This window comes from Gopherus flavomarginatus, chromosome 2, assembly GCF_025201925.1.
Source record: "Gopherus flavomarginatus isolate rGopFla2 chromosome 2, rGopFla2.mat.asm, whole genome shotgun sequence".
NCBI lineage: Eukaryota > Metazoa > Chordata > Testudines > Testudinidae > Gopherus > Gopherus flavomarginatus.
Genome location: NC_066618.1, coordinates 175,164,552 through 175,190,754, shown reverse-complemented (window position 1 = coordinate 175,190,754; position 26,203 = coordinate 175,164,552). Strand labels below are relative to the sequence as shown.

At 38.5% G+C, this 26,203-nt stretch overlaps 1 protein-coding gene across 2 annotated transcripts in view; it reads left to right on the top strand.

The window, feature by feature from the left end:
• KDSR (3-ketodihydrosphingosine reductase) overlaps positions 1-24,705 on the top strand; it is a 38,660-nt gene extending 13,955 nt beyond the window's left edge. Inside the window, exons 4-10 of one of the 2 annotated variants that reach the window (XM_050940213.1) lie at positions 1,080-1,145; positions 1,308-1,403; positions 6,153-6,344; positions 7,226-7,309; positions 18,123-18,206; positions 20,647-20,748; positions 21,072-24,705. In XM_050940213.1, coding sequence (XP_050796170.1) covers positions 1,080-1,145; positions 1,308-1,403; positions 6,153-6,344; positions 7,226-7,309; positions 18,123-18,206; positions 20,647-20,748; positions 21,072-21,191 — 744 coding nt within the window. In that variant the 3' untranslated portion in view covers positions 21,192-24,705. The remainder of the gene's footprint in view (positions 1-1,079; positions 1,146-1,307; positions 1,404-6,152; positions 6,345-7,225; positions 7,310-18,122; positions 18,207-20,646; positions 20,749-21,071) is intronic. The other variant, XM_050940214.1, reaches the window with a different exon arrangement.
• The last annotated feature ends 1,498 nt before the right edge of the window (positions 24,706-26,203 follow it).

Genomic DNA, 26,203 nt, shown 5'->3' with positions numbered 1-26,203 from the left:
GGGCTTTGAAATCTACCAGGGTCTCCATATGTAAGATGGTGACGCCTGGTAAAACAGGCATGCATATAAGCTGTTGGTTGTCTTTCAAGATATGTTTTCTCTGTAACACTTTCCTTCTAAATAAGTACTTTGCTTTATGAAGGTTGGTTGGTTATTGGTTAAACCTGTTGTTGCCGCTACAGAAAACAGGATGACAGGTGCTGAAGTGAACTCAGACTTGCAAAGGTGATCAAAGTGAGCTGCAGGAGGAAATTGCACCTAAGTCCCTAATCTGCAGGGAGAGAGACAGGTTCCCTTCCCAAGAAAGGTGATAGCTAGAGGCCTGAGAGGAGTGCCCTCAAGGAGGCTACATGAGACACTGTCACGGCCTAAATATTTGCCACAACTGTGTATGATTAACGAATTACTCACTGAAATGCTTTCCATGGAATCTGTTCCTGGCAACTGCCCCAATTAAGGCATGTATGTCACCATACAGTTTAAAAAAAAACAACAACAAAAAACTTGTTCTACAAGCTTAATATCCTGTAGATAAAACAACCTGTGGAAAAGAAAAGCATAGTCTCTAGCATACAGAGGTTGCATCATTAGCATGGAATTAAGTAAAACAATGCTGTTTTACTCTTTTGCTTTATATTGCATTTTTAAAATAGGTGTTAATCCTGAATTTCCAAAGAGCTCCACAGAACAAGCCAGGGACTTTTGTGACTTGCAGAAACTACTTGTTAAGTTTGTCTGCAATTTTTAATTTTAGTGAGCCATATTGATCTCAGACCATCAATATTGACAAATGCTGCAATTGAATTACAAGGTTTGAAACCATTAAACTTGATTGCTCTCTCTTAGCTGGTTAACTTATAAGTGAATTTTCTCAGCCTAAATGATTAGACCTATAGTGTTGTTTGTAAGTAAAATTGAAATGTTAATACCCTGCACTTCAGTAACTTCTTCTTATTGACTTCTCCAAAGCCGTATTTTGATTTGCAGAAAAACATTTGACTTTTATAGCATTTTAAAGAGATAGGACTCTATTCTGTTTGTTCCATCATTGAACCTTTCATTCCTTTTTCCTTCATCAGGTTGTGCTCTGTATATCTGTTGATGTGTCTAAAGACTATGGACATGTGGAGAGCGTCCTTAAACAAGTAAGAAAGTAATTAATTTGTCTATCTTTCAGGAATTTTTTCCTTGTATGCTACATATTTATAGTAAATATATTTTCTTTTCATGATTTTGAACATTTAAGTTGCTGCAATGTACGAAAAATATTTTCACTCTTACCAGTATGCATACTAACTTTTGTATAGGCTCAAGAGAAGTTGGGTCCAGTTGACATGCTTATAAACTGTGCTGGAACATCAACTACAGGAAAATTTGAGGATCTTGAAGTGAGCTGTTTTGAAGTGAGTAGGCATTTTCTTTCCCCCTTTAACAGATAATTGGGCATAATTTCTAAAGACTAGCTAATCCAACATTTATATAAAGTAAACTGTCTATTCTGAGGTCCTGGAAGCTGAAAATAAAATTTATGTACTGAAGTCACAATTTGAAACTTTGAATGCCGTGACAGTTTTTTCTTTTTTATATATAGATGTAGAGGAGACAAGTGGACACTTAGTGTGTGGTGGTTTTAAGTATCTTCCCTCCCCAAAAAAAATGAAAACGTGCTTTTTTTTTTTTTTTAAAAGAAGGACAATCCAATGAACTCCATAAAGAGTCTGAAAATTGAAGATCATTAGCTGTAAACAAGAAACCGCTATGTTTTGTGAATGAAATAATTACAAGCAAATTCTTCACTTGACAAAAGAAAATTAAGGGATTTGAGAAATTTAGGACAGATTTATAAAGGCAGTTTATCATACACCTCCATCCTGATATAACATGGTCCTTGGGAGACAAAAAAATCTGACCGCGTTATATCAGTCTTGCTTTCCCACCCCCCCCCTTTCTGGTTCCCTGACCGTCCCCTCCAGAGACCCCCCCCCAATCCCCCTGTCCCCTGACTACTCCGACCCCTATCCAGCCCTCCCTGCACCCTGACAGGCGCTCACCAGCAGCAGCAGGAAGCGGAGCAGCCCGGCCCCAGTCCGCTCCACCCTACCAGTTCCCAGCCACGGCACTCCTCTTCCTGCCATTGGTGAGTGCAGAGAGGCTGGGGAAGGATGTCCCCGTGCACTCACCTGTGGTGGGAAGCGGAGCAACATGGCTCCAGCCTGCTCTGCTTTCCTTGCCCCGGCCCCAGCTGTGTCGCTGAGGGTCGGCTGGGGAAAGGTCCTGCACTCACCTGCCGGGGCAAGTGGACTGCCACAGCTGGGAGCTGGTAGAGTGGAGCTGGCTTGGGCTGGGCTGCTCTGCTTCCTGCCGCTGGTCAGTGCAGGGAGGTTGGGGAAAGGATGCCCTCCACACTCAGTGGTGGCAGGAAGCCCCAGCCTGCTCCACTCTGCCACCTCCCAGGTGCGGTGCTCCACTTCCCGCTGCAGGTGAGTGCAGGGAGGTTGGAGAAAGGATGTCCCCTGTACTCTCCTGTGGTGGGAAGCAGAGTGCTGCAGCTGGGAGCTGGCGGAGGGGAGTGGGCTGGGGCGGGGCTGCTCCACTTCTGCCGTTGCTGGTGAGTGGGGGAAGGGATTCCCCCCCGCAAACGCCCTCCCCTGAGCAACACGGCTGGGACAGGGGCGAGGGAAGCAGAGCGGGCTGCTCCTGGCCCCCTACTAATGGCCTGGGCCACTCTGGGACTGTGGGGCCTCCAAAAGTCCCCTCCCACAGCTCCTGCCCCCCAGACCCTGGGGAGGGAGCCCCTGACCTTCCCCGAGACCCTCTGTCCCTTATCAAACCTCTCAGCCCTGGCCTGGCGCGACACCCTTAACACGCTGCTCAGAGAAGCATGTCAGAGCTTTACCACGTGGAATGTGGGCTCGCATACAATCGGGTCACGTTATATCTGGATAGAGGTGTATATCAGTCATTGTTTGGGTATATAGTATCACTCAGTGGTTACCGAGAGGATACTATTAACTATTCTGTTCAGCTTGACAGTTTTGGGCTTGTCTGCATGGTACATTACTCTGCACTAGAGAAGTGTAAATTCTAGTGCTCACTAACGTGTTATGCACTAACTGTCCCACGTGGATCTGGCTGGTGCACATTAGGGTACTTGTAGTGCAAACTAATGCATTGTGTAGACAAGCTCTATGTTTAGGTTTTATTCAGAACTGATACAAAAGTGATAAGCCTCCTCTGTGTTGCTGATAATTCAAGCCTTCATCTTTTAGCAGTCTCGCAGAATATCATATTTTAGACTTTGTACCCTTGAAGAGTCTTAAGCTATGTCTCTTCACTGCTGAGTTAACCTGAATTGTTTACACTTGCATTAACTCCTTTAGAGTTAGACTATCACAGGTGACAACAGCCACAAAATACTCCTCAAGCAGCACACAGGATCTTGCCTACCCTATAAGGCTTTGGCTAGTATTGCTATGATGGCAGATCCCCACATTGGAAGCTGGCAGAACTCCTTCTGCTGTTGTAGCTACACCAGCTCCCTGAATGGCATTAGCTTTGCAGACAGAACCAGTCGTCTTCATAGTTTTCGGCATGGCTATGTCCCCTGAGGAGGGTGATCTCCTTTCAATCCCCCCACCCCCCGTTGATATTGGCTGTGTTTGCAAAATTTTGTGTGGACAAGGCCAGAGTGATTGTGTGAGCAGCTGACAAGTCATGCTAGCTCAAGCAATAGCATATACCCCTTTGTGGGCCACTCAACTTCAGTTAAAAGCACATCCATTCTCAGGGGTTTGTGTATGTGGATGGACTCTTGAGCATGGCACACAAGTTCTAACTTGAGTTAACTTTTTGTAGTGAAGACAAGCCCTGAGTCAAGAAAATGACTCATCATCCTCAACCACAGTCAGCATTTCTCTGAGACTTAAAAAAAAATTCTTTTTTTTGTGTAAAAGACTTCTGTGTTCATATGATTCATCATAAAGCATTCATTACTTTCCAGTTGAGATTACTGGTCTACAGATGAAAAACATCCTAAGGAGAGCATATGTTCTGATTACATTCTAAGAATGTATTTCATAAGGCTGTTTTGCCACATTAAGGACTTGAACAAGAGCCCACTGAATTCAGGTTGAGTCTTTCCCTTAACTTCAGGGGCCTTGTGTTATGCTGTAAATACCTAAATTGACTCATGCAGCTTAAATTAAAATTTGCAAAAGTATGTCTTGTAACTAAATTTCACTCTTACTACCAGTTACCCAGGAAGAAATCTAGCTCATTAATCAAAGTAGTTGAAACCACGCTGCAAAATCAAACACAACTTTTCATAGTGCCATGCAGGAAGCAGATCAGCAATTTTGAATATAATTCAAGTACATTAATTTGCTATTTCAGTTTAGTTAAGGCAAATACTTGAAATCATGTAGTACAATAGCCACCACAGATAGTGGTTATATTAAATTTATTATTGGTGGCTTTCTCCTGTTTCTGTAGGGGACGGTTTCAGTTTATTTAGGAGCTGCTTTTTTTTTTTTTTTTTTTGGCAAGTCATTAGACTTGGATGTGTTTACTTAACTTTGGGTGTACATGTATGAGGACAAATTCTGCACTCTGGATGGCCTCAGGCATTGTCACTTGTGTGTTTCTGCTGTACTAAGTGGATGGAGAAGTTTTTGGTCATGGAAAAGCTGTTCAAGTGTTGACTCTAGTCCCCTTGTGTGTTGGGAATTGTGGCTCTCTAGCGTCTCTGAGTTACCATTATTGGGGGATGACATGCAAGAATGGCAGGAGCATGGCCTATGGATTCTCTCTAAGCAAACACAGGCCAAAATGGGACTAAAGCTATGATAGCAGCCCTTAAAACTGCTGTGGCTGTGGTGGCTATGTGGGAGGATTTCGTTCTTGATCCCTGTGGAGGTCCTCCATGCAAAGCTTGCTTACTTGAACTTTGTGTAAGGGTCAGGATTTGGTCCTTACTTTGAATATTAGCCCTCTAGCAGGTCAGAATATTGAATTATCCTACAGCAGTGGTCGACAGCCTTTCAGAAGTGGTGTGCCGAGTCTTCGTTTATTCACTCTAATTTAAGGTTTTGCGTGCCAGTAATAATTTTAACGTTTTTAGACGGTCTCTTTCTCTAAGTCTATAATATATAACTAAACTATTGTATTTAAAGTAAATAAGGCTTTTCAAATGTTTAAGAAGCTTCATTTAAAATTAAATTAAAATGCAGAGTCCCCCTGGACTGGTGGCCAGGACCAGGGCAGTGAGAGTGCCACTGAAAATCAGCTTGAGTGCTGACTTCAGCACCCGTGCCATAGGTTGCCTACCCCATCCTACAGTTTAGTCTAATTGTGATCTGGTCACAAATGATCTGATCTTGTGAGAAATCTTTTCATACTTGTGACTCTCAGAAAAGGTTGGCTAGTTTTTTTTTGTTTAACTGAAGTCACGTTAACCCCTGTGTTTATGGTTTTGTTCCTCCATATATAGTCTATTTATTCTGTACTCTGAAGTGAAGCACTACAAAGATATTTAGGCATGAGTTGTAAAACAATATTTAACCTATTAATTCAGTATCTTCCAGTCTCCTGTCATTTAATTGCAATACCACTCTGTTGGAGGCCCAAATCAACATGCTTCTCTCTCTCTTTGCTACTCTGCCAGTCATTGGACAATCTCCAAAATCTGTTGCTTGTTTGCAACAAACTATCTTCAAAATAATGGCACTATCTAAAGCTTTTAGTAACTTTTATTCTTCACAGTATTCTTTCATATGATTGAATATTTAAATGAATTGTTTCCTTGACAGGTGCAAAACGCCTTATCTATCTTCAGATCAGATTCCAATAGTTGAAAGTTGCTAAGCATACTTTATTTTGAAGACCAGCATCTTGTCTGAGTGCATTATTAAATGCACTAAATGTCATTAGGAGATATATGGTGTCAAGATATATGGTGTCAAGATTCTCACTTCAAACATGTATAATATTCTAAACTCGGGATATAACTGTCCTTCCTGTAAATAGTTCTGTTAGTTAGTATAAGTCTCTTATGATTGCTGTGCTATGACTGATGTAAATATGGATTATTGAAATGTTCAATGCTAAGAATTTTGTATCTGTACAATTCAAATATGATCATAATATTTGCACAGAGGTTAATGGCAGTCAACTACTTGGGTAGTGTTTACGCAAGCCATGCCGTAATTGCTACCATGAAGGAACGAAGAATGGGAAGGATTGTGTTTGTATCATCTCAGGCTGGACAGGTGGGACTATTTGGTTACACAGCTTATTCTCCAACCAAGTTTGCTCTTCGAGGATTGGCTGAAGCTCTGCAAATGGAGGTATGATTATCCATTTCTCAATTACTTGTAGCATAATTGGTAGATATTAAAAATGTTGCATCTCTTGCATCCTTATGTATGTTTGACATACCATACTACTAAAATGCCTCTGCACAACAAGCCCAATTAAGAACAAGATAGCAGCCTTTATGATTATTTAAATGACACTGATCCTTAAAATGGTTCTAACAGATTATGAACAGTCTTTTTTAAAAGTGCAGTTCTGATCTGAAAGTGACCAGTTAAAAACCATTGAGTAGCCATGTTTGTCAATAATTTCTGTATTAAATATATTTAGTTTACAAGTAAAAAAATTTCTAACTGCTAGGCCTACTGTTCTCACAGTCAAGTTGTGTTCTTTCCATCTTGTGCATCATTGCCAATGACAGATATATGCCACATTAAGCCCTCAGTGACAGCTGTGAAACCCCATTACTGTTTATAAGTTGCACAGGTATAACTGAATGAAGCTCAGTAAAGAATTCTGATGCATGAGAAAGGCATAGAATCAGCTCATTCTTAGTTATGTAGGCTCCTTCAGTTACAATAGAAGGAAAAAAACAATGAAAACCATTGTAAACTGAATTAAGATGCTATAATTCTGAATAATTCTCTCACTCTCACACACACACACCCCTGTTATGTAAAAATGCATCTTTTTTTCTCAGTTGGTTCTAAGAGCAGAGCAGTACTTAAATAGACTCACCATCATGATCATCATCTAGGCCTGATTCTGCAGGAAGTGGTTGTAAGACTATACATGTTTGCAGAATTTTAGCCTGTTTGAAACATCTCCTCAACACAATAGAATGTCAGTAGAAATATATGAAACTTAACAATATGTCCATATTAAGAGATGCAATTGTTTTTCCAAAAAACAGGTAAAGCCTTATAACATCTATGTAACAGTTGCCTATCCTCCAGATACTGATACACCTGGCTTTGCAGAAGAAATCAAAACAAAGGTAACTTAATTCATAAAGAACACAAGTCCAGGATTTATCACTTCTGAAATTAAAATGCATTGTCCACTGTGTTCATTAACATCATGCTTTATATGTTTAAAAAAACAATATACTCTAAATGTCATTAGATAATGCTACTGAACTTTAATTGTCAAATGTTTATCAACAGGAACATTCAAAATCAATTACCTTGTAAGAAAACATTTTATTCAGATCAGTGTTTTCTTTACAAAGAAATTTCTGTAAACATCTACATAAATTTTGTTTACAAAGTCTTGCTGAAAATGTCATAAAAAGGGACCAGCGTTAACAATTGTAAACCAGTCTACCTTGCTTCAACACTGGTTTAACAGAAACAAAAGTCTTTCTTACTTAACCGCTTAATATTTAAAGTTTAAAAGTTATTTTATTAAGATGGCCAAATTTTGCTGTCAGTTACACTCATGAACCTATGAACTAAGTTGTTTTCAGAGGTGTAACTCAGGGAGGATTTGGCCGTAATTAAGGATACGATTTTGTCACCAAAGTCACGTGACTTTAATGGAACTCCATGACTACTTCAGCGTCAAACCCCTGACTCTCCCCTACATACACACACCCAGACAGGCTTCCATGAATTTTTGTTTGCCTGCAGCCTTTGTGTGACTTTGACTTTTGAAAAATTCCCATTACAAAATCTTAACCATAATGTAATATTAAAGTATGATGGAAAGTATTTGTTTTTCTCTTGGTATTAGACACCTAAATGCAATTCTACCATATCTCTTTCCACCAGTTTGTCTGCCAACAAGAGGCTTTTATTAAAATAAATATAAAAATATTTATTAAATATTTATTAAATAAATATTTTTTAAAAAATCCCTAAATATTCTAATATAGGATGAGTACCTTCTCTTCACTAGACCTTCCAGAACAGATCACCAAACAAAAGCGTAACTTTTTAAAGAGCTATATAGCTAGGATTCATGTTGAAGTTTGAACTGAATACTTAGAAGATGAGGCTCCTTTTATTACCACATAGAGTCATAGACTTCAAGGTCAGAAGGGACCAATGTGATCATCTAGTCTGACCTCCTGCACAACTCAGGCTGCAGAAACTCATCCACCCACTCTCGCAACAAACCCCTAACCTGTGTGTCAGCCATTGAAGTCCTCAAATCATGGTTTAAAGACTTCAAGGTGCAGAGAATCCTCCAGCAAGTGGCCCATGCCCCACACTGCAGAGGAAGGCAAAAAACCGCCAGGGCCTCTGCCAATCTGCCCTGGAGGAAAATTCCTTCCCGACCCCAAATATGGCGATCAGCTAAACGTTGAGCATGTGGGCAAGACTCACCAGCCAGACACCCTGGCAAGAATTCTCTGTGGTAACTCAGATCCCACCCCATCTAACATCCAATCACAAGCCATTGGGCATATTTACCACTAATAGTCAAAGATCAATTAATTGCCAGAATTAGGCTATCCCATCCTACCATCCCCTCCATATGCTTACCAAGCTCAGTCTTGAAGCCAGATATGTCTTTTGCCCCCACTGCTCCCCTTGGAAGGTTGTTTCAAAACTTCACTCCTCTGAGGGTTAGAAACTGTCTAATTTCAAATATAAACTTCCTAATGGCCAGTTTATATCCATTTGTTCTTGTGTCCACATTGGTACTGAGCTTAAATAATTCCTCTCCCTCCCTGGTATTTATCCCTCTGATGTATTTTTAGAGAGCTATCATATCTCCCCTCAGAGCCTTCTTTTGGTTAGGCTAAACAAGCCGAGCTCTTTGAGTCTCCTCTCATAAGACAGGTTTTCCATTCCTTGGATCATCCTAGTAGCCCTTCTCTGTACCTGTTCCAGTTTGAATTCATCCTTCTTAAACATGGGGGACCAAAACTGCACACAGTATTCCAGATGAGGTCTCACCAGTGCCTTGTACTAACATCTCCTTATCTTTGCTGGAAATACCTCGCCTGATGCATCCCAAGACCGCATTAGGTTTTTTTCACGGCCATGTTAACATTGGCGGCTCATAGTCATCCTGTGATGAACCAATATTCTGAGGTCCTTCTCCTCCTCTGTTACGTCTAACTGATGAGTCCTCAGCTTATAACAAAAATTCTTGTTATTAATCCCTAATGCATGACCTTGCACTTTTCACTATTAAATTTCATCCTGTTACTATTACTCCAGTTTACAGGGTCATCCAGATCATTCTGTATGATATCCCGGTCCTTCTCTGTATTGGCAGTACTTCTCAGTTTTGTGTCATCCGCAAACTCTATTAGCGAACACCCACTTTTTGTGCCAAGGTCAGTAATAAAAAGATTGGTCCCAAAACCAATCCCTGAGGAACTCCACTAGTAACCTCCCTCATAATCGAGTTGTGTGGTTCCCTCTTCTGGTGGCTTGAGCTGAAGGGCTGAGCTTAATGCTGGAGGCTGTACCTCCTGAATAATGAATTCAGAGACAAGCTTCTAATGGTTTTTATAAAAAAAATCAACCTCTGCTCTAATTTATACGTTCTTCTTCCAGTTAGCATCTTTTAAAGAAATACTAAATAAAGATGTTCCCTGACTTTGTGGTTTTTAAATCAAGGCCAAATGCTTAATGTAATCCTTGCTTGTATACTGTTTTAGGTCTAGAAGACATGATTAGTGCCTGTTTTTTTTCCTCCATTGTGCATTGGACAGCCTTACAACCAAAGAACAGTCGAGTAATTGTAGGGTGTCTGAAAGTTAGAGGGAATAGTTAAATTTTTTTTTTCCCTCTCACATTTAATAAACAACCAACAATTTATATTGCAATAGTGCCCAAAGGCCTTAGCTTTGGTTTAGGGCCCCATTGTGCTAGATGCTGTGCAAATACAAAAAAAAGACACTCCTTTAATGTGCATTCTAAGCTTTTTTGGGAAAGATTATATTTTAAAAACTTAGCTGTTACAAATAACACTGCAGATAAATGACAGAGCTCTTTAAATTTCTTTTCACTATGCTATCCTGCATATTTTGTTTCAACACCTACTATTACTGTCGCTTAGCTAATTTTTGTAGCCCATTTCACTTCTCCTATAATGTTGAGTGTTTTGGTTGCAAATACTACAAGAAAATACCTTTTTTATATTTGTTTGTTTTAATAAAAAAATCCCCCTATGGTTTATAATGGAATAGAAAAATACACTGAAGTTTTTCTGGTGCGTTTAGTATTGTAAATTATTGCATTTTTGGCATCTAAGATCTAAATTTTCAGTTAAATCTTAAATATGCAACTTTGCATTATTCTGTATCTCATGCTGTTGGGATAGGTTTGCATTAGGACTATCAATTAATCGAAGTTAACTCAAGCAATTAACACACAAAAGTAGTTATGATTAATTGCAGTTTTTGTCACATTGTAAAACAATAATAGAATACCAATTTAAATTTAATAAAAATGTTTTTGGAAGTTTTTCTGCATTTTAAGATATATTGATTTCAATTGCAATATAGAATACAAAATGTACAGTGCTCACTTTATATTATTTTTTATTGCACTGTAAAAAACAAAACAAATAGTGTTTCAGTCCACCTCATACAAATACTGCAGTGCAATCTCTTTTTCATGAAAGTGCAACTTACAAATGTAGACATTTTTTTACTTAACTGCACTAAAAAACAAAACATTGTAAAACTTTAGAGACCAGTACACACAGTCCTACTTCTTGTTTAGCCAGTTAAGACAAACAAGTTTGTTTACATTTACGGGAGATAATGCTACCCGCTTCTTATTTACGATTTCACCTGAAAACGAGAACAGGCAGGTTCTGCTTGATGACAATCCAAAGCAGTGTGGACCATTGCCCCTTCATTTTCATCATCTCTGTCAGATGCCACTAACAGAAGGTTGGGTTTTTTATTCTATTTTGGTGGTTTGGGTTTTGTAGTTTCCACATTAGTATTGCTCTTTTAAGACTTCTGACAGCATGTTTCAGACCTCATCCCTCTCAGATTTTGAAAGGCACTTCAGATTTTTAAACCTGGGGTCAAGCACCAGTCTTATTGGTGCCTTCTTTTGTTACCAGATTTACCTGTTATTTTGGGGTAAGCTCATTTATTAGAGTTATTCTTTTGGGGTGGGGGATGTTCTGTAATTCTGTCAATGTACTGCTTGTGTCACTTGTGTTCTCATGCGGAGCTCTGCTTCTCCCTGCTGCAAGTTCCCTCCCAGTGGAGCTATTCTGCAGGACCTAGATTCCCCAGAGTTGGATTCTTCCAGCCCCAGAATCAGACGAACACAACCCTAACAGAGCATGTCTGAGAGGACTGGGTTAATCAGCACTCCCAAGCTGGCCCTTCATATGTTCCTGGACTCAGTAAGCTGGGTTAAGCAGCATTTCCAAGGTGTCACCCTCATATGTCCTTGGATTCAGCAGGCTGGGTTGAACAGCACCTCCAAGCTGCCATCCTCATATGTCCCAGGTTCAGCACATCCCTATCCCCACTTTCACATTTCAATTGTTCCGGATATAGCCCACTTGATGAGCAAACCCCATAGGATTTTTGAATGCTGCAGGGATCTTTTTAGCTTAGGTACGAGGAGTGTTCCTGCAGAGCGAATGAGGAAGCCAAAAACACAGGAAGCCCGGCGGGGGTGGAGGAATGGGGGGAGGATAGAGAAGCAACCAGCTTAACCATGAAAGTAATTTATTGCCAGGTAATATCCGTAGTACATTCACATACTTGAGCAGCACCATCAGCCAGGATGGTGGAACAAGCCAGGACATCTAGAACAAAATCAGTAAAGCCAAAAACACCTTCCAGAGCTTAAATACAGTCTGGAAATCATCATAAAAAAAAACCCACCGAAACCAAACTCAAGATGTATCAGAGCTGCGTACTTTCAACTCTACTTTATAGTGCAGAATGCTGGGGAATGAGATAGTTTGGACATGTCATACTATCTTCATTCCATACAACCTGCCTCAGAAAAATCCTCTGTATCTTTTGGCCCAGAACAAACCAAGATCTGTTGATACAGTGCAGCTAAGAGGGTCTGAGCACCATCATTGCCAGGAGGTGTTGGAGATGGATCAGTCATGTGCTTCGGATGGAAACTGATTCCATTACCAGAGTAGCAATAAGATGGACATCTGAAGGCAAGCAAAAATAAGGCCACCGGAAAAAAACACGGCGAAGAGCTGTGGAAGCTGAAAAACCAGGGGGACAGCTGAGGAAACATTGAAAGATTTGCCAGAAACAGACAGAAGTGGAGGAGCTTAGTCATTCCCCTAAACGCCAGAGGCATAATAGGAACATGATGATGAGAAATAACCATAGGGGAGTCAAACAAAACTGTTAATATTAAATCTAACTTAAATTTGATTATAAAAGTCAGGCTTAGAAAACTATAACTGATCACACAAGTCAGGATCAGAAAGCTATACAGAGAGAGAGAGCAAGAGAGACAGACAGGTTCTCACCACTTCGTGGAGCTTGAATCGACTGGGAGGTGCCAGGCGGTGGTGGTAGCTGGGGATTCAGAGTGCTGGAGACAGGCAGAGCCCACAGCACGATCAGTCAGGAGAAGATGAAGTCCCAATGGAACTGATGCAGATTTTGAGCATGGATAGGGGGGTTTTGTAGGGAAACAACAATGGAGAACACTAGATTTGTTTGTGTAAACTGATGGCTCCAGGGAGTATACCAAAGTTGTTTTGTTCAGGCTAGACAATTGGAACTGATCATTCCTGGCTATGGGTGGTGTTCCTTGGAGGGAGCTCACAATGCAATGCTTCACTATTTTGGATACCAATAAAGGATTTATTACTACAGTTGGTCTGATAACCACTGAGCTGGGTGTGTGCGGGCAGGGGTTCATTAACATCCGGAGCAGTGATTCCCCCATCATGCAGTGCTTCCCTGCTTTTCTGGTTTCAGAGTTCCATGCGGTTCCTGCCTTGGAATCTCCATTCTCCATTCTGTATGATAATGGAGATGCCTCACTGTCCCGTCTTTGATTCAAATGAAGCTAAGGGAGTTTCCTTAATCCTGTCATCCTTATTCTAGGGGGTTGGTTATGTCTCCCACTGCCTTTTCATTGCTTTTTGTAAGTCTTGCTTCTGATCGGTTTTGGTTCAAGCGGAGGCTGGGGGGAGGGGGAAGGTCTTTCGTGAGTCAGACTGGCTGGGTACTGCGCCCTGGTTTCCCAAGAACACAAAGCTGCTAGGTAACCCTTTGCACTTTGTTAAATCTGCAGTGAAAGTGTTAAATTGAACACATGCTGGGTCATCATCCAAGACTGCCATAACATGAAATATATGGCAGAATGCAGGTAAAAGTCACGGAGCAGGAGACATACAATTCTCCCCGTAGGAGTTCAGTGAACAATTTAATTAACTCATTATTTTTTCAATGAGTGTCATCTGCATGGAAGCACGTCCTCTGGAATGGTGGTCGAAGCATGAAGGCGTATGCATGTTTAACATATCTGACACACAAATACCTTGCAACCCCAGCTACAACAGTGCCATCTGAATGCCTGTTCTCACTTTCAGGTGACATTGTAAATAAGAAGCAGGCAGTATTATCTCCCCTAAATGTAAATAAACTTGTTTGTCTTAGCAATTGGCTGAACAAGAAGTAGGACTGATTAGATTTGTAGGCTCTAAAGTTTTACTTTGTTTTAAGTGCAGTTATGTTAAAAAAAATCTATATTTGTAAGTTGCACTTTCACGAGAGAGATTGCACTACAGTACTTGCGTGAGGTGAATTAAAAATACTATTTCTTTTTTTCTTTTATCAGTGAAAATATTTATAATTAAAAATAGTGAGCACTGTACACTTTGTATTCTGTGTTGTAATTGAAATCAATATATTTGAAAATGTAGAAAAACATCCGAAGTATTTATTATAAATAATCGTGTGATTAATTTTGATTTTTTTTAATCGTTTGACAGCCCTAGTTTGCATACTTCGCTATATATTTGGAAATAGAGACTCTTCCCTCCTATTGGATTTTATTTTCTATGCTGTTTTAAATTAACACTCAGATTTTTCACAACTTGTATTTGAAGAGCAGCTATTACTAGAAGATACTTATGTATCTAAAAATATCTCTTGGGCCTTGGTATGCATGTTAAACAAAGATTGAGAATCTTAAATGCTGACATCACACATCTTTTTTTAAAGAATCATATAGTCACTACCCACTGCTGCTTTTACTGAATTTGCAAAATAGTGATGCTCCTGACACGCCCATCCTGTTTCCTAATGTTCAGAATTTTACATTCACCTTCTGTTTGGAATTTGACTACAGCTGAATCTTTAATGTTTGAGCAAAGTCCTTTCTGCTATTCTTGAGTTAGAATGTACATCTGTGCAGGAGCAGACTTCTGGCTGGGTTCAGCAAAAATGGTAAAAGTTTGAAATTTGGTGTGGAAAGTAGTTAAGTACTTCATGGGACTGGGAGAAATTTGGGTTTGGCTTACAAAGTTATGATGAGAATTTGACAATTGTGTAGCATGTGTACAGTAGTCTTTTCAGGGTGTATTGATTTTAAAGCAGTTAAAATCACATTTTAATAATTAAAATCATTGATATTAATATTTTAGTTATTTTCCTAATGAGTAGTTCATTCTCCCTGGTTGGTATAGTCATTAAAACGTATTGACTTGCGAACAAATATAGCTTATGCTAAATATGGCACGATTTGCTAATGAAGAGGGTACAATATATTTATGCAAACTTAGATAAGTAATTACGGTATGTAGTTTAACATACATTTGTTTAGATTCTTAACTTTTACATTTCTATGTTTAAAAATGGGAATAACTATATTAGGGGGGTTTTTTGTGTGTGGGTTTTTTTTTGTTTTTTTTACTAAGGATTGGTGTCCCACTGCATTTGGATGGAGTTGGAATTTAAGTAAATTTACAAAACCAGCATTTTTAATTTTTTTTTTAAACAAAACTACCTTAAATGTGCTGGATACTTACAGCTTGTGTTTCAAATGTCTTTTGCATTTACAACTGATTTATTAAACAAAGGAAATATTAACTGTAGTTAGTGAATTAACAGATTTTTCTGATCACAATGGGCCAGATATTCAGAAGTGCCCAAACTCATTGAATACCTACCTTCCAATGAGATTGAGACACAGAAGGTGGGTGAGGTGTAATGTCTTTTATTGGATCACCTGCAGTTGATGGAAGGGACAAGCTTTCAAGCTTCGCAAAGCTCTTCCGAAGACCTGAGATCCTTTCCACAAGCAGTTGATCACTAAAAGACATCACTTCTCCCATCTTGCCTCTCTATACTGGGGGACCAACACATCTGCAGCAACACAGCAAATTGAAATTAATAGCTGTTAAGTGCCTAGTCTGCTTATGAACTTTTGGAAATCACACTAGGCACATATATGCATCTTTAGATAACTAAATACCTTTGAAAATCTGGCCCCTATGTCCTTCAGAGCTTTAGAATTAATAAATCTCATCCTTTCCCACCTGGTTTTGTTTTGTGTTGGTTGGTTGTTTTTGATAGACTGGAAGAGGAAAACAAGTGTTCTTGCTTTTTCTACTCCCACTCAATTTCTCAACTTTGAATAAACTAGTCCAAATGAAGAAAATATTCTCAGCACCTGCTGGCTAAATTGAAACCAAAAGTAACCAAAACCTTTTCTGCACAACAGAATCTGTGGAAGTACTTGTATCTGAAAAAATGTAAAATAGCAGTTTAATTGTAAAGGCTGAAAGTAATATTGATTTTTAATGTGGTACGTGACATTGTGACGTTTCCAAAGCTTGAGATGACCTCAAAAGTAAATATGTTTTTCCTAGTGATTTTTTTAATAGAATTAAAAAAGCTACACCCTTTAAATCATTGAAGTTTGAGGAAGGCTGGTTGATTCAACTTTTTTGTTTCTTTATTTAAATGACTGTAGTAGATTACAATAAATTTAGGACTTAATATAGGAAGTCATAATTTGAAATTAAATTTTGAACAGGTTTATTTTAAAAAATAATGCCTTGTATTTAAATTTTAATAGAAAAGATTTTATCCACTCCGAATGTTTGCTAATCTCTATAGCTGTGCATGTAGGTAAATGCATTTTATGTGCACATGCTAGCTAATTAAATGTATAGTTAACTTCTTACAGAGCACTTGAGCACTACAGGCCTGGAGTCCTTGTGTTTAATAAACAACTTTATCTGGAATAGGCTGTTGTGATGCAACTAAAGATTTTCTTATAATGGAAATGCACAATGAAGTTTGTGTATATGATCTTAACAAGGTATTTCCATGCTCTTGAAGTTTTGACTGTGCAACCTCAGTGTTGCACTAAAGTGGTTTCTGTATTGGAGTTTTCAGTCTTGGCTGCTTAAACTTCAGCGGCAATTCTCATAGCAGTATGCTTGAGATATAAAATCCCCCATCTGCCTGAGAGCTAGCATGCTAGACTCTTGTTTGTTTTTGTTCTTTTAACAGACCTGTTAGATTAGAAGAGATCTAAATGATAGGTGCCAAGTTATATGTGCCTTGAGGCATTAATGTAGCACATCAGCTGCTTCATTTTAGAGGTGCAAGAACTTCACATGTAAATTTTGTAAATGCCCAAGAAAGGGAAGAGATGCAAAAGTGGATTTTTGAAGGATACTGTGTACAGAAAACTCTAATTTTAATGATTTCTTGGTTTGTGGGTCTAAAAACTATTTTCTTGTTAATCGAAAGCAGTTTAAACTTCCAGGTTAAGCTACAGACGATAGAACTTGAATTATATCTAGTATATAAACTAAATATAGTTTGATAATTCTAATAACTTCAATTAAGAATAACACTTGAGAAATTACTATTTTTAATAGTCTGCAATCGTAAAATATTACAAATAACTAAAAGCAACAAAGTGTTGGCAACTTTTCATGAAGTTGTCCTTTTAGTTTTTGAAATATTGCCTTTACCTTATAAAAGGAGGAGTTATATTTGACAGTCCATGAGGTGTCTCTTGTTAACAGTTTTGGTACAGCGAACCTAAACTGATGCCAATTCACTTAAAGCAGTGGTCACCAACCTGTGGATTGCGATCAACTGATCAATCCTGGATCCCTGCCTGCCCTGGCCCCACGCTGCACCAAGAAGTGGCCCGCACAGAGGGGCAGGTGGTCTCCATGTGCTGCTCCTTCCTGCAGGCACCTCCCCTGCAGCTTCCATTGGCCAGGAAAGGGGAACTGCAGCCAATGGAAGCTGCAGGGGAGGTGTCTGCAGGGAGAGGCAGTGTGCAGAGCCATGTGCCTCGCCCCTCCCTCTCCCTGCTCCCTGGGGCCACAGGGATGTGCTGGCCACTTACAGGAGCAGCGCAGGACTGGGGCAGGCAGGGAGCCTGCCTTTGCCCCACTCTGCCACTGACCCGAGGTAAGGACCGCCAGGCGAGAGACCATGCCTCAGCCCTGAGCCCCCTTGCAGAGTCAGCACCTCATACCCTCTCCTGCACCCCACATTCTGCCCCAGCCTGGAGCCCCCTCCTCTACCCAAACTCACTCCCAGAGCCTGCACCCCTCACCGCCTCCTGCACTCCAACCCTCTGCCCCAGCGCAGTGAAAATGAGTGAGGGTGGGGAGAGAGCAAGCGATGGAGGGAGGAGGAAGGGAGTGGGTGGGGCCTCGGGGAAAGGGTGGGGTAGATCCTGAGTTGTACTTAAATTCAAAAAGTGATCTTGTGTGTAAAAAGGTCGGAGACTACTGACTTAAAGCCTAAGACAGGTAAATTACATGACACAAGAAATAATAACTGAGTATTTTTTGTCTTTTCTGTCAATATAATCAAATTTATAATAATACTTCTGTATCTTCTTTTAAAGCCTTTAGAGACTAAACTAATTTCAGAAGCCTCATCTGTTTGCCAAGCAGAACAGGTTGCCAGAGTTATTGTTAAGGATGCCATAGTAAGTTAGTTTTAAAATAAGGTCTTTGAGGGGAGGCATGGGATGGGGAATGGTTGCATGAAGTACTTGTTTAAAGATGTAAATAAGACTTGTTAAATATAAAAACATTTCTTCTCTGTGGAATGTTACTTGTATTTGTTGTACAGGAATATTATTCTTTAGCATTTCCTTATTTCCCTTTCATCACCCTGCCTCCAAACATCTTTAATTTAATCTCTTGGAACTAACATGTCTTTGGAGCGTCTACTTTTAAGAACAAAACAAAATGCAGCAATGTCATATCAGAATAGACTCAAAATGCTTTAAAACTTTAAAGATGTTTTCCATGCATCAAATGGTTAGTAAAAGGTTACCTACCTAGTGCCTATGAAAGATCCAAGAAAGCCTTCATTTCTCTGGTCGAGATCAGTTGACACTGAATTAACTATACAAAAATTCATAGTATTCTAGTGTATGTGAGTATCTGATTTGTGAATAATCATAGTGCAGAAAATCTCACTGGTTGTAGCAATGGAGACAACAGCCTTTCCAGCACCTCTTTATTCTCAAAGATCTTGTCCTATAGAATCTTCATTCTTAAAGCACAAAGAGAAATGACATGAATGGGATTGCCTTAAAGCACGTCATGAAAATAGTGTCATCATGTTTGCTTGCAGCCACATACTGTCAAATTTTGTTTCAGTTCTTAATTTATTCATATGGTTTGACTGACAACTGCAACCCAAAAGTATAATTTATAGCCCGAGACAGGGAGAGGCTATCGCTTTCTTACTTTAAAAACTTGATCTAAACCTTAACCAAGTGTGTGTTTGGGTTTTTTTGAGTCTTCACTCACATGCTGTATAGTTGTTCTTAGCTATTTCCAGATAACATAAAAAAGTAAACCCTGTGGCCAAGAGAATGCAGTACAGAACACTGTTTCAGAATGTCCAAAAGTGTCAAAAAAACATTAAAATAAAAGAGAGGGGGTCAAATTATCATAAGTAGCCATATTTCTGTTACATGGACAAGGGTTATCCAGAGTAACAATACTAAAAAGGAAGGAAGTAATTTTCCATTTTCACAGGGAGGCTGCCTGAAAATTAAGATAATTTGCTTTAGTTATCTGTGCAGCAATGCTCTTGGGGACAATTTCACTATTTTGTTGAATGAGAAATTCTTATTCATGGAAGCCAAATACCATTTTTCATAATGTGCATATGTAAAAACAAATCATACCAATTAAAGACGGCTAGATGGACAGATCTACTCACTTATTTGAGAAGGCTATATCTTCTAGCTAATGTTAAATCTCTTTCTGCATGCTTAATTTCACATTTGTACAGTAGAACCTCAGAGTTATGAACACCAGATTTACAAACTGACCAGTCAACCATATGCCTTATTTGGAACCAGAAGTACACAATCAGGCAGCAGCAGAGACCCAAAAAAAAAAGTAAATACAGTACTGTTAAATGTAAACTACCAAAAAAAAAGAAAAGCAGCATTTTTCTTCTGCATAGTAAAGTTTCAAAGCTGTATTAAGCCAATGTTCAGTTGTAAACTTTTGAAAGAACAACCATAACATTTTGTTCAGAGTTATGAACATTTCAGTTATGAACACTATTCCTGGGGTGTTTCTAACTCTGAGGTTCTACTGTATATCTAGCACGCAGCACTTAGAGACCACATTCGGGAATCAGATCCCCATTGTGCTAGATGATGGGTGAGGGTGTGCGTGCAGAGTTATGCGCGCATACGTATGAAAAAAGATGGCTCTTGCCCTTAGTCATTAACCCCTGGATTTGTTCAACTTTCCATGTGCACTTTGATTTTGAACACCTTATTCAGGAATGTAAGCAATCTATGGCTCAAAACAGAAAATGTGTTGTGGGTCACTATCACCCAACAAAAAGTAAAGCTGGTATATTTTCCAAATGTACCTAAAAACTGTTGCTCATTTTGACACATACTGTGCAGGCGAAGGAATAAGTCTCTAACCCCACTTGAAATGAAGTAGCAAATAAACAGCATCTACCTTCAGCAAGCTAACCTTGATAAGGAACAAGCAGTATCTTCCTTCCTTTCAGATTCTAGCATTACGGAGTCTTCTGATTGTAGAAGAATCTAGTACTGTCCTTGAAGCCTGTTTATAAGTGGGGAAAACATCTTAAATAACCAGTGTTACTTTATCATCTTTCTGTGCTCTGTGGGCAGAAACCTGCATGTTGTTGGTAGCTGAGCAATATTTCTAACACTTTTTTTTTAATTTCAATTCTTACATTTCTTTTGATATCACTTTACTTCACAGTACTTGTCCTCATTGAATTAAGGGAATGGAAGGACAGCAAGAGCCTTAAACTAACCAATCTGTTTCGTAATATTACTTTCAAACAATTAAGAGATAATTTTGAAATTTGGTAACCTTCTTGTTTGTTTTTTAATTTCCCCTCTTTCCCAGCAAGGAAACTTTAACAGTTTTATGGGCTCAGATGGTTACATGTTATCAGTACTGACCAGTGGAATGTCACCTGTCACTGCTATTACTGAAGGTCTTCAGCAGGTAAGATCTGGAAAGGCTATAATTTTTAACCATATTTATTCACAAAGATTTAGTCATACTTTACATTTTCAAGTACTTCACAAATCTTGATACTTCACCTCCGTGAGGGGAGAGAATATTGTATAGATATGGAATTTGTGGCACAGATAAGTTAACTAATTTGTCCAAGGCAAGTCTCTAATAAACTTTTATTCATTCACAGCCTCACGCAGGTAAGCAATATAAATTCAGTGTTTGCTTATTAAGTAAAAACAGTCATGTGATATAAACTATAATAAAAAAACCATGTTGAAATAGCTGAAGTTCTTTCTCTCTGCTTGCAGGTTGTTTGCATGGGCATTTTTCGCATCATTGGTTTGTTTTACCTAGGAAGTTTTGACAGCATAGTTCGTCGCTGCATGATACAAAGGGAAAAATCTGAAAGTACAGATAAAACTAAATAATCTTTACTGACTGAATCAGAAGAATGTTACTTTTGGACAGCTTGCTGCTAAATGGGACTTAGTTTCTCACCTGAAGACTTTCATTTAAATGCTTGGATATGTGACAGATGAGTTCCTTTGAAATGGAAGTTAAAGAGAGAACAAAAGTACAACCCCAGGAAATACCAAAACTATGCAAAAGTATGAATGAAGACTAGTTTTTTCAATGGTTTAAGTTGAAGAAACATTTGTGAATCTAGAGACTGCAAGTGTAAAGAGTAAAATTTCACAATGGGTTATTTGCTGGTAATTCTGGACAAATACTTAGGTTTTCTTTCTTTGATGGTGTGTTCAGAGATAAGGGTAAGTACCATCACACATTGAACCTAAGAAGTTTGAACTCTCCTTGAAGAGAGTTTAGGCTCCTAATAGATTTCCACAACCATATTTTAACTTTGAATGTTCGGATTACTTTCCCCATTGTCAGTAAATCAGTAAACAGACTTATCCATGGCTTTCATCTTGCAATACTACAGCTGTGGGATCATTAGGTGGGGGAACCATACCTATATGATCCAAAGCTTCTCAGTGTGGGAGTAGTTGAGGTATGCTTTAGTAGCTACATACTCTTCTAAAGGGAGATGAAGAACCCATTCTCCACTGAGAAATACTGGGAAATATTTTTTTGGCCTTCTGAAATACCTTCTAAACAAATCAAACCATTAGAACAACAAGTAGTTAAAATTGCTGAAAGCCACAATCTAATTTTAAATTGATGTATAATCTTCTAATGTATTCCCTTTTATCTGTCAGTTGAGCTGAGGAGAGAAAGGTAGCTTAATGTTGCCATTATGCACATTTTTAAAAACTGCAAACGATGAGCCAAACAAATAGTTGATAAAATCGCTTGTAATTAAAATGTTAATTTAAAATGCTAGGCTCTTCCAGTAGCAGGAATGTAGCTTTGAGGGGTTTCAAAATGGCATTCCAGATTAATTTATCCCAGGATGGTGAGTATACTTGTTAGGATGACATGGTCTGGTTTAAAAATACACTCCACTCTTTTGGTTTTTATTATATGCACATATGAATCAAGACTGCTTCACATCTGTGTGCCAAACTACACTGAACCCAATTATTTTCTAACAGTTTTAAGTTTCTAACACTGAAAATGCTTAGTTCATAACAATGATAGCATAAAGAGATATTTTGTGATATATTGTTCAGTTGGACTACTACAGGAAGTGCCTGAGTCTTCTTTTGCAAAAGCTGCATCTTTCATATTTGTTAGCACTCCTACATTGTTAGATGTCAGGTTTTTTAGTCTCAATCCATATTTTAAAGTTTAAACCTTAACTGGTAAAATTTATCATGCTCACTTCCTCCACAGGAATAAAGTTTAATCAAATATTGGGTGAAATTGATACTGTTTCTTAGTCTTCTGTATCCCTCATCTAAGGAATGGTTTAATGGGACACTATATGCTAAAATATTTTTTCTTATCTTGCCTTATTAACTGGAATAACTTCAAACACAACTCCACATTGATACTAATCCCCAGCCCCTCCCCTGAGTGCAATTAGTCAATTTACTTACTGGGTTTCTTGCATTAGCACAGGGCTGCAATGTTTGCTCTGTAAACCCCTATAGGGGAGTAGTCAAACTGACAGTCTAAACAGTTTCTCATTAAGAGACTGAGTGTTTATACTAGGCTTTATAATGCTTTTCACAAAGCCTAAGTTTGGGGGCCAACCTACCAGAATGCCTCTTTAAATATGTAAAATTTGCATGCCTCTAATTATCAGAAGAATGCATAGATCTGAGCATAGTAGGCATCCTTACAATTCTAAACAGCTGAGTTTCACAGCAGAAGAAGCTATTTTGCATATACATTAGTTGCTCTGTGCTGTTTGTTATGGATTGTGTATTATGGAGCATTTACAATAACATCCAGAGTCACTGTTTGCTTTGTTTATTGAAAGTCATCACAGCCCATTCTCTCTCAGGACCTGATGTATCTTACTAGTGTGTATATTATACCAAACCTTAATATAATCAAGAATAAGATTAAATACGCGTTCAAACCAGATACCAAGTGAATGAGTTAGTATTTCTGACAAAATGCTAAAAATAGCATCAGCTTTCTGACTTGTATCGAAAGCCTGAAGGCCAAGATTTCAAAAGCAGCTAGGGACTCTGGGTTCACCCAGAAATCGAGTAACTTTTAAGACTTAAGGACCGTTTTTTCAGAAAGTGCTGAGTACCCAAACTGAAAATTGGGCCCTGTTTAAAGTATCGTAAGTTGGGTAGCCAGCCATAACCAGTTTTGAAAATACTGGTTGAAGACTCCAAATTAAATCTGGTGCTTGCTCTTAAAGTTTGTACTTAGCAAAGACTACTGAATTAATTTAACATATCATGGCCCAAATCCCTGCAGAGAGATGTGCATTTGCTTAACTTGGCACTTTGTAAGTAGTCCCATTGACTATGGCCTAGTCTGCACTTAAAATTTAGGTCGACAAACGTGTGTATGAAAAATCCACATCCCTGAGTGTTGGTACTTATGTCATCCTAACCCCTAAATGTAGATAAATCTAAGAATGCTTCCATCTATCTAGCTGTCATTGCTTGAGGAGGTGAAGTTCCTACAGTAATGAAAGAAACCCTTCCGTCACCGTAGACTGCATCTACATTACAGGGTTACAACCATAGCTAAGTAAGGCTTTGCAGATTAAACCCTATATCTATTTTAGTAGCGTGAACCAGGTAAGTAAAGAATTTGATCTTTAAATGTCATAGTTTTGTTAGTGCAAGCTAGTGCATTTAGTTAACTAATTGACACTTTCATATATATTAGGATTCTGCAGTTGTTCATTACTTTTTTGTCAAAAAAGCCTAATCTGGAAATAATCAGAGCTAAGGGATTCTAACAAGGTTTTAGCATAAAGCTGTAAACATCAGGAGAGAGCTAAAAACAAGAATACTTTATAATCTTGTGGAAAAGATGACTGACAGCCTACAGATTGTCGTCAGCTAAATTTAATCAAGATACTCGCATCTAATTTTTTTCAGTAGAGCCACAGGTTTCTGAAGAACTTAAAACAAAACACTCTTTTACCACTGTTTTGTCAAATTAACAGTATGTAATCAATGCTATAACCAGACTCAAATGTTATGCCTTATTTGAATTCTTTTAAACATTCCATTTAAGTTTTGATAGTTGAGCCAAAATGTTTCTCTTACATTTCATTTAGTTTCTAGTTACTGCTTTAATGTTAGACTTTACAGTATACTTTTTAACTAAAATTCTGGTTTATGTGCAATTTAAGTAGGTTTAATATTTACTAAGGAGAAAATAGTAAATCACATGTTAGTTTGCTAGGCACTTTTAAATGGTAACAATGTATACGCTGTTTTTAAAACCTATCCCATCTCCAGTTTATTGCTTTAAAAGCTTTTGTGCCAGAACTGTAAACTAATTCTCATGTTTTGTATTTCTCAAAATAAATGGAGGAACAAAAATGCTTATTCTGAAGTTCTAAATTTAAGTCTCTTCATATTAAAACACCTGAGCCTATGGTTTACAAGTTTTTGTCGTTTAAGTTGTTAGTGTTGCACTCAAACTTTGGAAATCAATTGTCATCTTTTCAGTGGATTTGTAAAACTTGTATTGTAACTAAACTTACAGTAACACAAGAGATGTGTTATTCTAGGATGGGGTCAGCAACCTTTCAGAAGTGGTGTGCCAAGTCTTCATTTATTCACTCTGATTTAAGGTTTTGCGTGCTGGTAATACATTTTAAAATTTTTGAAGGTGTCTTTCTATCAGTCTATAATATATAACTATTGTTGTATGTAAAGTAAATAAGGCTTTTAAAATGTTTAAGAAGCTTCATTTAAAATTAAATTAAAATGCACACACACACACCCCCCGCCCCGACTGGTGGCCAGGACTCAGGCGGTGAGAGTGCCACTGAAAATCAGCTTGTGTGCCATCTTCCGCACACATGCAGTAGGTTGCCTACCCCTGTTCTAGGAGCAAATTTTGAAGGAAAACTTTTTAAAGTAAAATTTTCATTGTAGCAGTGAACATTAAGTGTAAGAGAGCTTTCCATGTTATCAGTATAAACTAATACTTCCTCATTCACAAAAGTTGTAAAGCATTCAGTAGCCCTGATCTGACAGGGAGATCAGTTAGCAGGGGCATGTGAGTGCCCATTCACTTCATTGAAACTTGGCACAGATGCAGAGAATAACGCTAGCAGAGCCTGTGTGGGATCAGCATTGTGGTTTGCTGCATATTTTATGCAATTTTCTAATACTGGTGAATCCTGATAGGGAAAGTTTGCTTTCTTCCTGATTAGAAAGCTTCAGAATTGAGGTTTGTTTGTTTGTTTATTTATCTTAATATATATCAAAGCAAATTGTAGAATGTGATATCCATGGGCTAGGATTGCTGCAGCTGATCTCTAAGAGAAAAATTGTCGTCTTTCTCTACAAAAAGTAAGCCTTCTTTTACCTACTCCTGAAATAAATTCAAAATTTGAGAAGTTGCTTTCCAAAAAAACCCGACTCTTGTGAACTCAGAGCTTCTCACCTGCAAGTGGAGAAGACAACGTGGCTCCCAGGACACGCAAAGCAAGCCTGGATTGGGAAAAGAACATCCTAACAAAAGATAAATTGCTTGGCAGAGTTTTAAAGCCATGAGGACTGGTTTTTTTTTATAGCAAATATTTGGGAATTAATAAGTTAGACTTGGAAGGTAGAGTTTCCATCATGGAGACAGGAGGAGGAAAACACAGCAGTTGGAACTGATCAAAGTAGTAAGCTAAAGCAAAATTGGATTTAAAAAAGAGCAATGGGGATTAAAGGTGGTTCTTTGGTAATTCCATTGAGTTTGACTGGCAGAGAGCAGATGAGATTGTAAGTGACAGTGTTCTATCCTCTGCCGAGGTTAACAATGGCAAGGGACTTCATAGTGAGGCTGTACTGCTATCATCAGAAAGAGGCCATCATGAGGAAAGCTGGAGAAC